General features: G+C 40.7%; 2 protein-coding genes across 8 annotated transcripts in view; one reads left to right on the top strand and one right to left on the bottom strand.

The window, feature by feature from the left end:
* The window catches only part of CTNNA1 (catenin alpha 1), a 315972-nt gene that overhangs the window by 54338 nt on the left and 248402 nt on the right, over nucleotides 1-13232 (bottom strand). Inside the window, exon 1 of one of the 7 annotated variants that reach the window (XM_009209193.3) lies at nucleotides 3954-4461. The exons of 5 other annotated variants lie outside the window; for them this stretch is intronic. In XM_009209193.3, the coding sequence (XP_009207457.1) occupies nucleotides 3954-3986 (33 nt within the window). In that variant the 5' untranslated portion in view covers nucleotides 3987-4461. Of the gene's footprint in view, nucleotides 1-3953; nucleotides 4462-13232 lie in introns of those variants that run through there. One more of the 7 variants, XM_009209194.2, reaches the window with a different exon arrangement.
* LRRTM2 (leucine rich repeat transmembrane neuronal 2) lies at nucleotides 4353-9683 on the top strand. Its single transcript, XM_003900169.4, has 2 exons — nucleotides 4353-4783; nucleotides 5131-9683. Exons 1-2 carry the CDS (start codon nucleotides 4780-4782, stop codon nucleotides 6675-6677), a joined length of 1551 nt encoding a protein of 516 aa, XP_003900218.1. The 5' UTR covers nucleotides 4353-4779; the 3' UTR covers nucleotides 6678-9683.

Genomic DNA, 13232 nt, shown 5'->3' with positions numbered 1-13232 from the left:
CGTCACATGATTCTGACCCTGAAACTTCCCCAACAGCAACAACTGCTGAAGTGCACATGTATCCAAAACTAGAAGGGTGTGTCCCAAAATGTGTAAGGTGCATCCAAAGAAACACCACTTACTATTGTTAGTGTAACCAGAATCCCTTTCTACTGCTTTCTCAGTTGTGTTTACTAACAAGATAACAAAAGGACTTTAAACACCAAAATCAGCTGGCATGGTGGCTGACACCTGTAATCCCGGAAACTTTGGGAGGCCAAGGTGAGAGGATCTCTTGAAGCCAGGAGTTCGAGACCAGCCTAGGCAACACAGTAAGACCCCATCTCTCCAAAAAAAAAAATTATTTTAATTAGCTGGGTATGGTGGCATGTGCCTATAGTCCTAGCTACTCTGGAGGATCACTTGAACCAGGAGCTCAAGGTTACAGTGAGCTATGATCATGCCTCTGCACTCCAGCCTGGGTGAAAGAGCAAAGACACTGTCTGAAAACACACACACACACACACACACACACACACACACACACAAAATAAAATAAAATCAACAGAAGGCAGGGATGGAGACAAGGATCCAGGCAGAAATGGAGATTCTGGTAGTCTAATGTAGACATTCTACTATTGAAAGATTCCCTTCTCCTTCAAAAAAAGACAGGCTAGTAAAACCCACTTACCCTAATACAAATCTGGCTACAGCATAGGCCTAAGTATGTGGCTGCCAGTTAACACCTTAAAAGGTTCTTAGCAGAGGACATAAGACCCACAAAATCTGGGACCTCCACCCCAAAAATGGCTTTTTTTTTTTTTTAAAGACGGAGTCTCACTCTGTCACCCAGGCTGCAGTGCAGTGGCTCCATCTCAGCTCACTGCAACCTCTGCCACGCTGGTTCAAGCAATTCTTCTGCCTCAACTTCCTGAGTAGCTAGGATTACAGGCTCCTGCCACCGTGCCCAGCTAATTTTTGTATGTTCAGTAGAGACAGGGTTTCACCATCTTGGCCAGGCTGGTCTGGACTCCTGACCTCGTGATCCACGCACTTCGACCTCCCAAAGTGCTGGGATTACAGGCATGAGCCACTGTGCCTGGCCAGCTATCTTTTTTTTTTTTAAAGCAGGGATTGAGACTGCCAGCAACAAGGTTTATTTTAACATGCTTCTCCAAAACACCTCTGGGCAACACTTTGGTGCCAGGGCATACACAATTTTTGGAGCTGGGTATGATGAAAGAAACATTTGCCTTTTTAGCATAAAGCAAATATAAAGTTCCCTCTCTACCCTCCCTCCCACAGAAGAATAGGAAATTTCATGAATATATCTGTACATTTGCTTCTCCTAGTAGGGGAATAACTCTACCTAATCAGCAATACACATGAAAAGCAAACTGTCATGTGGAGGAATGCAGACAACTACAGTCACCTAAGCCCTGCCACTTGACTCACTTGATTTGCTCAAAACCATTTACAAAGAGGAGATGGGTTAGATTTTACTTCTCCTTTGCCTTATCATGAACATCTAAAGCACTGAAAATTGAAACAGATCATATGGACAGTACCTTCCAGAAGTAGTATTGCCAGTTTAAGTCAAAGGCCTATGTTTGTGGAAGAAAGCTGCTCTACAGCGAAACCAAGAAAAAGTTTCAAAAGAATAGGTATGTAGCCCTTTAGCTAAAGAAAGATAAAGACCAAAAAATGATACGAAATTCCATCAATGGGAACTCTGTACTCTACCAATTTTAAGGCAAACTCCATTTCTTCTTTGGTTCCACAGCCTGAACCTCTTGAACCCAAAGAGTGGGCAGGTGAGAAAGATGGCTGGTGACCTGGAAGGGGCTGTGCATTCTGGGCACCATGATACTGCAAGCATTACTGCCCACTTCCTTAGAGGCCTTCAAAAAATAATTACTCTTGATTGCATTGATGCTTCTCTGGGCAATTTTCCTTGCCCACAAATCTGTTATAATAGTACTGAGATAATATAATTTAAGCAGTCTCCATTTATTAGTATATAAGAGGTAGGCCAAGCAGACTAAAAATCAAGAGTTTAAGGGCAAGGAGATGCTTTTGCTTCTGCATGTTAACACACAACTCATTCCTAATCGTGGTGGCTCTAATCCAATTGACTAAAATGCTTTTCTCTCCAAGGAACTAAAGTGGTTACATGAGAGAAGAGTTTAATCCAGCTTCTCCTGCATGACAAAGGGTTTTTTTCATCAGAAGATAGCTGACTTCAGTAAGGGCATTTACAATATCCCAAGGGCTTATTTTCATTTAAGAAATTTAAAAGAGACCACTCCTATGAGACTACTGTCCTTAGAACTTCTGGGGGCAAGTTCCTGTAGAACAGTAGCTCTGAAATCTAGGGTGAGAGACCCTGTAGGAATTGGACTCAACCTTATCCACAGAAAAATGAACAAGCAAAAAAATTTCACAAGACAGTTTATTGAACCAGGTTAAGAAGTTCTAGCCTATTGAGAGAGACTATAAAAAGGATTAAGGTCAGAGGGGAGCAGCACTCCCAGGGTCTAAACCAGGACTTGTTTCCTTCCCTTCTTTAACCAGCAAGAAGGAACAGAGAAGACGTACTAGTGCAGGCTCATTCCTAAGGACTCAAGAGTCTGTTCACTGGCAACTTTGGCTTGGGAATTTCCATTCAGCCTACAAAATTTGTCTAAGAACCACACTGCCGATCTTATCTTCTTTGCTTCCCCTGTCCCTTCACAGGTGTCAGACCTGCCCTGTGGTATGAAGACTCGCAGAGCATTCCTGCTGCCTTCTGTCTCCCTTTGTACTTCATAGGCATTTTTTCCTCTTGTACTTCTAATCCTATCTTGGGATCACTTCTAGGAGAACTCAAACCACACACCTGCACTGCTGCAGTTTTCACAGCACCTTTACACAGGGCCGTAAGGAAGGGACCTTGGAGTCTCACAGCTCTCACTCTAGCACAACACTAAAACAGAAAAATTTTACCCAAGACAATTACTTCTTAGATCTGCCCAGTGGGATGAATCCCTCAGAACCAAAAAGGCCAACGATTTTCTTGTTTCACAGACACCGTCGGTAGTTTTAAAGACTTCTGTCCTTAGGTCTGAGATAAGATCCACAAAGGATAAGTGCCAATGATATGGGAGAAATAGGTATGTTGGGTCAAACCAGTAAGGCAAGATGTAGAAAAGATTTTACCTTTGTCAGGTCTGAAAATATAACACTGATTCATCTAGAAACATCTTTTGTGTTTATACAACACTAAACATGGAGCTATACATCCACAACTGAGGTCTGGGAGAAACTAGAGTTAGGGCAAGCAAAATCAAGCCAAAACAAAAATCCCAGGCCAAAGCAAGAGTGACCTTTTGTATTCACAAGACAGGTTCCAACAGCAGCAGGAGGCTCAGTTAAGTCAGCCACTGGGAACTAGTGTGCAAATGCTCTCTTATTTCAGTGTCACAACCACCAACCTCAGTACCAGCAGAGGCTTTTAGTTTCGGAATAGGTGAGATTCTGAGGTAAAATACAAGGGACCATGTCAGAATCTAGCTACACAGTATTACTTGTCCTAAATCATCTCTGCTTCGCTGTTAATGCTTAGGGCATGTGCATTAAAATGACTGTATCAACCTGCCTTGTCCTCCCAGGAGGACATTTAAAGATCAACTCAGCATTGTTTTTCAATCAGTATGGCGACAAAACATTGTTATAAAATAGGAAAGAGAAAGAGAAATCTTTTTAGAGTTCACCTGAAATTCTCAAAGAAAAAAATAACCACATGCTTTGTTTTGCAAGCTTCCCCTCCCCCTTTATTCTTGGTTTATAATGTTAAGCTCTTGGTGACAAAGAAGCCAAGCCCACTTAGCTAGTTTATCAACACATCTAAAGCAAATCATAGTCATACTTTGATTTTAACCAAGCATGACAAGGCCACTGAATAGCTTTCCAAACTACCAGTGCAGCGACACTACCTTGCATAGGCTGGTGTTAAACCAGCACTTCATAAATTGCGCAGGCTTCGCCCATTTAGATGATCTCTCTATGCAGAATCGGCAGTCTAACACTGGCTCTCACAAGCATTAAAAATCATCACTCTGCTAACCCAACTCACTGTTCAGATGGGTCTTCTTGAATGCAGCCTTTATTACAACCTCACTGCTGCTTCCTACACTGAAGGAATACCATGTTTTTAAGTCAGGAGTTCTTCTTTCTCGCTTTATTGTAATCAGGGGGTCCCGCAACGACCCTGATGCTGTTACAAAGCACGGTGCTTTATAACAGTAAAGCTTCTGGAAAACCCAAACAAAAGACACGTCATCCGGTGACGTCAGCCTATATACAGTTCTGTGTGGTCGCAGCACATAAGCAATTCCATTCTTGTGCCGTTTCTCGGAAAAGCTTTTCAGTAAATGCACTCATGCTGCTCCAGGAGCTCTTCTCTGCAACAAGCCACCCATCTGCCATCAACAAGTTAAGACCAAGAGAACTAACGGCTGCGGAAAGGAGACTGAAGCTTTGATTAACCAGCTGAGCAGTTAGAGGTGGAGAAATTTAATAACTTATATTTAAAACTGATTTAGGGATCAGAGCAATCACAGAAAATGAAACCAATGCTTTCCAGAGGAATATCCTAAGGAAAAAACAACTCATCCTGGTGGATTCAATTTTACTTGGAAAGCCTGGGACACAGAAAACAGGAAACTGGTCAAAGGCTCCTACATGTTAGAGCCTTTTACAGACTCACTGCGTTGAGTCTAACAACCGCGACTGAATGCAGCCTCCAATGTGCTCAGAAGAATGGGTAAGTCTGTGCATTTATATGTCTTGTACATTCAACAAGGAATCACGCTTTTAAAATAAGCTACCGAATTCACATTTTATGAGGGAAATCACTGTCATATTTTGGATTTTGAGGTTTAGGTAAAAGCATATATCGCTGATGACAGAGACATGTTTTATCTTCTTTTTAAATGGTTTAAGTTTTGGTCCAGTCATACCAATAAGGTTAATTTTTCTGCAGTAAATGAAAAATAAGTTACATGCAGTGAAATCTTTCGCTATAATGTTGGTTGTTGTTGTTTTTAATAGCCCATACGTTCTGCTGAAAAATATTCTATCTTCTTGTTTTCCTTAAATTATATTCTGCAGGCTTACATTTCAAGTGGCCATTAGGGGCCCCTATGCTGGCAGCAATATATGCAATGAGTATGGTTTTAAAAATGCTGCCTGCCCTGGGTATGGCGTGTCCACCCAAATGCCGCTGCGAGAAGCTGCTCTTCTACTGCGACTCTCAGGGCTTCCACTCAGTGCCAAACGCTACAGACAAGGGCTCTCTGGGCCTGTCCCTGAGGCACAATCACATCACAGAGCTCGAAAGAGATCAATTTGCCAGCTTCAGTCAACTTACTTGGCTCCACTTAGATCACAATCAAATTTCAACAGTAAAAGAAGATGCTTTTCAAGGACTATATAAACTTAAGGAATTAATCTTAAGTTCCAACAAAATATTTTACTTGCCAAACACAACTTTTACCCAACTGATTAACCTGCAAAATTTGGACCTGTCTTTTAATCAGCTGTCATCTCTGCACCCAGAGCTCTTCTATGGCCTTCGGAAGCTGCAGACCTTGCATTTACGTTCCAACTCCCTGCGGACTATCCCAGTACGCCTGTTCTGGGACTGTCGTAGTCTGGAGTTTCTGGATTTGAGCACAAACCGTTTGCGAAGTTTGGCTCGCAATGGATTTGCAGGATTAATCAAACTGAGAGAGCTTCACCTAGAGCACAACCAGCTGACGAAGATTAATTTTGCTCATTTCCTACGGCTAAGCAGTCTGCACACGCTCTTCTTACAATGGAACAAAATCAGCAACTTGACATGTGGGATGGAGTGGACCTGGGGCACTTTAGAAAAGCTAGACCTGACTGGAAATGAAATCAAAGCCATCGACTTGACAGTGTTTGAAACGATGCCTAATCTTAAAATACTCCTCATGGATAACAACAAGTTAAACAGCCTTGATTCCAAGATCTTAAACTCCCTGAGATCCCTCACAACCGTGGGCCTCTCTGGCAATCTATGGGAATGCAGCGCCCGAATATGTGCTCTGGCCTCCTGGCTGGGCAGTTTCCAAGGTCGGTGGGAGCACTCCATCCTATGCCACAGTCCTGACCACACCCAAGGAGAGGATATTCTAGATGCAGTCCATGGATTTCAGCTCTGCTGGAATTTGTCAACCACTGTCACTGTCATGGCTACAACTTATAGAGATCCAACCACTGAATATACAAAAAGAATAAGCTCATCAAGTTACCATGTGGGAGACAAAGAAATCCCAACTACTGCAGGCATAGCAGTTACTACTGAGGAACACTTTCCTGAACCAGACAATGCCATCTTCACTCAGCGGGTAATTACAGGAACAATGGCTTTATTGTTTTCTTTCTTTTTTATTATTTTTATAGTGTTCATCTCCAGGAAGTGCTGCCCTCCCACTTTAAGAAGAATTAGGCAGTGCTCAATGGTTCAGAACCACAGGCAGCTCCGATCCCAAACACGACTCCATATGTCAAACATGTCAGACCAAGGACCGTATAACGAATATGAACCCACCCATGAAGGACCCTTCATCATCATTAATGGTTATGGACAGTGCAAGTGTCAGCAGCTGCCATACAAAGAATGTGAAGTATAATATCTACCTGTCATCAAAAATCACATCAGATAAGTAACCTATTTTACATAGTAGAGGCTAAATACATATCTAATTTTTACCAATGGTGACATTAAGCCTAATTTTCCAAACTAAGTGGAGACTTAGTTTTTGAAGTGTTGAAGTATTTTTAATTTTTTAAATGAAACCATATTTTAAGTGTTAAATGAATCAATGCTCACATTAATTTGCACTCCTGTTGGAAAGTCTAAAATGCTTACTTCAAAATAAGAAATGTATGTAATTATATACAATCGTGTGTAAACCTTTACACTAAGGTCTCCATATGCTATTTTTTTCTACTGAAAACAATTTAGAAAGAAGCTATTGGGCAGAAACAGATATGGATCAATACCTGTTTGATCAATGCTCTCCATCCCATGTACCACAACTATCTTGCTGCTTAAAAGGAGACTTAGTAAAGTTCTCTTGTATGATAATTTGGTATTTACTCAAATCTTCAATCTCTTGCCAGTGTGGGAAACAGAATTTCATGTATGCTGAAGACTGGTAAATATTAAACATTCTTCTTCCAGAGTTTTTGCCTGGGTTAGTAGATATTATCAAAGGCCATATCATGAAATCAGAACCCTTTAATGTAATTCTAGTAAGCGGAGTGACTCGTTAATATATTTACACAATGAATCCAAGTGACTATGAAAAGGTCTCATTACAATGAAATCAATACTAAATAATTACACCGACTTCTTACACATTTCTCGTTTGACTTATAATGGACATGATTTTTGTGGCATTTAGGCAATTGTTTTAAACTAGTATTAAATTGCCATTATACTAATTAATGTACTAAATCCTATGTTTACATTAATATGTAAAAAAAGACTTAGAAAATATTTGAGATAAACAAGACAAACTGAGTCAATTTAACAATCCTGACATGCTCCCTCCAATTTAAAAGCAACACACACACACACACATAGACACACATACACGCTCTCTCAACTATCATGATCAAAGATGCCTTGACAAAGGGGTTTAAACCTCTTTCTTCTGCTTTTTCCTGATCTTCAAACCTCAAAGAGTCAAGTTAAAAATAATTGGCTAGCAACAGGCATGACACTGATTCTTACTGTATTACAAAGGAACCATGAAAAAAAGCACTTTCTAACTATTATATAATGAATTTTGATCTTTCAATAAAGATACGCATTCACACTGTAAGTGTAGTTCAGTGTAGGTGAAGAAAACAGCATCACTGAGATGAATCTTATGGTAGAATAACTCGACATGCCTATGCAGCCACACAGTGGTAACTTGAAGGCAGCACGGAGGTGAGGGATTAAAAGGAAAGGCAGATTTTGAAATCCAACTCACAGGTTAGCTGGAGTTACAAGGCAGCCAAGAATGATTATACACAATCTGCACCAAACAGGGAAAGGACCTGCTGCTGAAAAGGGAAGAGGGGTAGATTCTCCAATGTAAATATAAACATTCCATAATTAACAAATGATAAGGATGCCACATTTTCATGCAGAAAAGAACCACAGGCATTCAGTTTCTTCTATTATGATTTCTACAGAAAACCTATTACATATTTGGAATTTAGATGCAAGCTACCCATTCACACAGAATTTTTCCATAAACATCGTTCCATATATTCAAAAAACTGTAAAATTACAGCACTAACTTGATTTTAGAAAACGAGCATTTTTTACAACTGCCATTTACTGTATGTAGAAAAAAGACATAAAACCTTAGAGAAAGCCACTATCATTTGCAAAGTTATCTTTTCCCCAAAATCAACATTAACATGATATCCTTCATTCAGGGTATATTTTCTTCCCAGGATCAAACTGAAAACATGCTAAGGCTATAGTTTAACCTATAAGATGTAATCATGATTTTTCTTCTTTAATACTAAAAGATGGGTACCTTAGTACCCTTCACCTAACATCTCTCAGTAAAAAGCAGACAAGATCACAAATTACAGTAAAAATGTGCTCTCTTTTTTAAGGTGGGCAGATTAGTTTGTCAAAGTCTCAGCCCAGCTCAATTCAGTTGATCTTGAGTGGTGAGTATTTTGTCTCTTGTTAAAGCAGACCCTGGGCTTGTCTGGGCAGAGACAGAAGCTGATTTAACAGCATACAGCACAGCGCCCTACTTCCCCACAGACAGGCTGAATCAGAAGCCCCTATTACAAATTAGAGCACCATGAGCTAAAATTTACCAACCCATTTATCAGGGCGACCATAGTCACAAATGTCAGTCAGGTGACAGACAGCTTGGTCACAACACAACTGTGTCCTGAGCACACAAGATTCCATCGGCCCTGAAGGACAGTAGAAGAGTATTTTTCATCATTTCAAACCACAACCAAAATTAAGATTCAGACTGCAGGATGGGTAAGAAATCCCCTTCTTTGGCTGGGAATCTCCACCTTAATCCTTAAAGGACCATAACTGGCAAAATCCTTAGTGTACGGACAAAAGCAAATTGGAAAAGCAAGCCATTTACTAATTCAGAGGAACAGCATAGCCAAGGCTAGAGAGTCATACTTTCCAGATGAAAAAAATCAAAATTTTTTGCCTTCCATATTTTTTGGGTAATGCCCTTTAAGAAAAGTGAATGACAGTAGTACCAAAAAGGTATTTTCCTTTCTCATTTAAAGCAAAAACTTCCTTTTTTAATTGCCTGTAGAAGGCAAGATTTCCTTTCATTTTTGTCATTTGTGTTTCAGAATCAGCACAGGTTTGAAGATTAGACTGTTAGTCATCTGTGCTTTCTTTACCAACTGGCTAGAACGGAACAGCATCACAGCAACGCTGCGGATCTTGGTTACACAGTGTCAGGGCTTTTGTTTTTTGGTGGGGTTTTATCCTCTTCACCACCACCACCCACTCCATTTTTTTCTATTTTTAAGATTAGAGGAAAATGACCATTAAGAACCAGAAAAATAATTAATCTCTCTGTAAAAGGGAAAGCTAAGGAAGACTATGATACCATACCCATCTAGAAAACAAGAACTAGTTTGAAATCGTTTATATTCATTTCTGTAGCATGACAGGGATTTCAATCACCTTTCTGAAAAGAGTGGGCTGATGAACTTGCAAATCCACACACAACTCTTGAGAATACTCACTGCCAGCATCAAAAAGCAAAGATACTAATTTTTTAAGCCAAAAATCTGTACTAACACATGTAATTTCTTAATGTGCCTAAGTTAATTTCTGTACCAATTCAATAAATGGAATTGACTGAACTTCCCAACGCCACTAATTATTAAAATCCATCTGCTTATTCTAATGCTAGTCACCAAGAGCTAGACTCCATCTTTCCAATAAAAATGAGCCCTATGTAGCACTAGGCTTGAATTCTAAAATTCAAAACAGGCATTTCATTTTCTTAAGGCACACTTCCTACACACAGCTATCAGGGGAAAAAGCTATAAATGTCCTGTTCTTTTTCTGAAGTGCGGATATCAATATAAAATTTGTTAAAGAATATTTTTAACAGCTGACTTACATGATCATTTTCCTAATACAGCAATACAGCGACAGACCTATCTGAAAAGTCTGTTTGGGGACATACTTTTCATATCTTATTGATTAAAGCCCTTGAGCCAGAAAAAAGAAAAAAAAAAGTGAGACAATAAGGCCATCTATAGATAATTAAATATTTCTCTATCTAACCTGGGGCAAACTCATAGTACTTGAATAAGGCCAAAAACAAATAGAAAATGACTGCTTAAGTTTTCATTCTGCTATTGCAAACATTTGGAAACTTCTGCAACTCTTTCAACTAACATTTTTGTCCTTAGTGGTTTTTTTTTTTTAAAGTCTGATATATGGAATGTTTGGTGAACCTTCCTATCAACACTGAGACTGGAAACTCAAAGTACAGTCCAAATACATTGTGTTCAATCACCTTCAAGAGCCATTTTTCATTTTGGGTGGGAGGTGGGCAGATGGGTTGAGGGTGGGAAGAAAATACTATTATGCAGGGTGTTTTGGGAGTGGGGAGGGTAACATAAAAAGCAGTGTACAGGAAAGTTTTGTTATTAAAATTGTGTATACTGTAAAAAGTGAACGCCTTTTTTTTACCTTTCCTTGATAACCTATCCATTTTGACATGTGAAACCTGAAAAGTCATTTGTGACAGACATAGAAATCTTAAATGAACAGTTGTTTTGTTCCATGTTCCTCTACAATGTCAAATGTGTCCACTGAAAAAAGGGGCAGGTAATCATCACCTGTCTTCAATCAGAGAGAGGCAAAACTAAGATAAGAAGAAAGTAAAGGTAAAGTGGTGGGAAGGGAGAGTGCCTAAATAGCTGTCATGCAGTAAGAAGCTGCTCTGTCAAGAGCCTGAGCAAGTGGACAAGCAACTGTACCAGGCTCACAGGGCGTGGAGTTGGCTGCCCCTCTGAATCCTCCATTACAGTGAACTGACACCAGAGAGCTTCGGAAAGGTACCCAATTGCCTGTACCTAGCCAACAGCGACTTGACCTCTACCTTGGGGGCTGGTTGACGTCCATCCCAGCAGCACCTTGCACGCCACTCCTATGAGGGAGGTCCACAGGTGCTGACACACTAGGACCACGAGGATCCCTACATGAACTCCTCCACCCTGGATGCCGACTCAGTGAGTATGGATGGGAAAAGGAAGGGAAGATTTTAAACTACAGTTGACAGTTGAACAACGCTGGGGTTAGGGGTGCCAACCCCGCTGCTCCACACAGCCGAAAATCTGCATATAAGTTTTGACTCCCCCAAAACTTTTACTAATAGCTACTGCTGACTAGAAGCATTACTGGTAACATAAACGGTCGGTCCATATTAAATAACACATATTTAATACCGTCAGTCAAAATAATACATATTTTGTATGTTATATGTATGATATATGGTATTCTTACAATAAATAAGCTAGAGAAAAGAAAATATTATTAAGATACTCATGGTGGGGCATGGTGGCTCATGCCTGTAATCCCAGTACTTTGGAAGGCTGAAGTGGGTGGATGACCTGAGGTCAGGAATTCGAGACCAGTCTGGCCAACAAGGCGAAACCCCATCTCTAATAAAAATACAAAATTTAGCCAGGCAACCTGGCATGCGCCTGTAATCCCAGCTACTCGGGAGGCTGAGGCAGGAGGACTGCTTGAACCCAGAGGCGGAGGTTGCAATGAGCTGAGACCATGCCACTGCACTCCAGTCTGGGTGACAGAGTGAGACTTCATTGTAAAAGAAAGGAAGGAAGGAAGGAAAGGCCTTCATCCTTGTTGTCATCTTCATGTTGAGTAGGCCGAAAAGGAAGAGAAAGAAAAGGAGTGGGTCTTACTGACTCAGGGGTATCACAGGCGGGAGGAAATCCACATATAAGTAGACCTTAACGATTCATACTCAAGTTGCTCAAGGGTCAACTATAACGTCCTTGGCTTGCTACAGATCAGTATCCTCAGGACAGCATTCTACACCTGGGCAGCGCTGGGGCATAAACTGCCCTAGCTTCCAGGAGCTGACTGCCAGGAGTCTGCCATGTTTGCCCAGATGCACTTATTGTTTCTCCAGCACCACATCAGCATAGTAGGACCACATGGAGAAATAGGCAAAGCCACCCTTTTCCCAATGTCAGGGAAGCTGGGGTCAGAGACACTAAGAGAACTCTCACACCAGGAATTTCAGCAGTAACCAGGGCAGAAGCAGGAAACAGAGAACACAATTCTATTGTCAAACTCATCCTATAAGCACTAGAGGGCATAGGTGATGGTGGTTTTAAATTGCACAAAGGAACACAATTCTACACTTGATAGAGTTAAAAGCAGAGCTTATTAACATAATTCTCCTACATTTTAATTTTGAAAATCCCATTAAAAGCTACATCTGATTTCTTTATCAGTTTTTTAATTAATTTTGTCTGTATGCCACAGCATTCTCAGGTTCCCACTCAAATATACAATAGATTCTTCCTGATCTGTTTAAAAATTTGGGGTAGTCATATCTCCCTGAGAGAGACAAAATGTACTACAAATTGTCTTTTACAAAGAGGGAAGGGGAAAAAGGTGAAAGTCATAGCTACTGCAAAAACATTTCTCCTTAGCATGAATTTGACCTTTATCCTCAAGGTTTTGGGAACACTCTTAAGGGATAAATCTTAAACCTCCCCTTCTACTATCTGAAGAGGACAGTAAAGAGCAAGAAATCTCCAAAGTCAAGTACAATCAAGCATCCTATCCTGCAAGGCCCACAAATGAAAATACTACCCTCTATATATGGAGGCTCAAGAGCAAAGGCTTGCCCAATGCCTCCAAGTCAGGAACTCCCGCTAGAAATCCAGCATGAAGAAGCATCTGTGAACAGCAACCCTGATGGGCAGACGCCAACAGTTCATGCCTCACTTAGGAAACAGATTTGAAAACTGCAGCCCTTGGCTGGGCGTAGTAGCTCACGCCTGTAATCTCAGCACTTTGGGAGGCCGAGGTGGGTGGATCATGAGGTCAGGAGATCGAGACCATCCTGGCTAACATGGTGAAATCCTGTCTCTACTAAAAAATACAAAAAATTAGCTGGGCGTGGTGG

Source organism: Papio anubis, chromosome 5, assembly GCF_008728515.1.
Source record: "Papio anubis isolate 15944 chromosome 5, Panubis1.0, whole genome shotgun sequence".
Taxonomy (NCBI): Eukaryota; Metazoa; Chordata; class Mammalia; order Primates; family Cercopithecidae; genus Papio; species Papio anubis.
The sequence above is the reverse complement of the archived record's forward strand: the minus strand, read 5'-3'. Positions and strand labels throughout refer to the sequence as shown.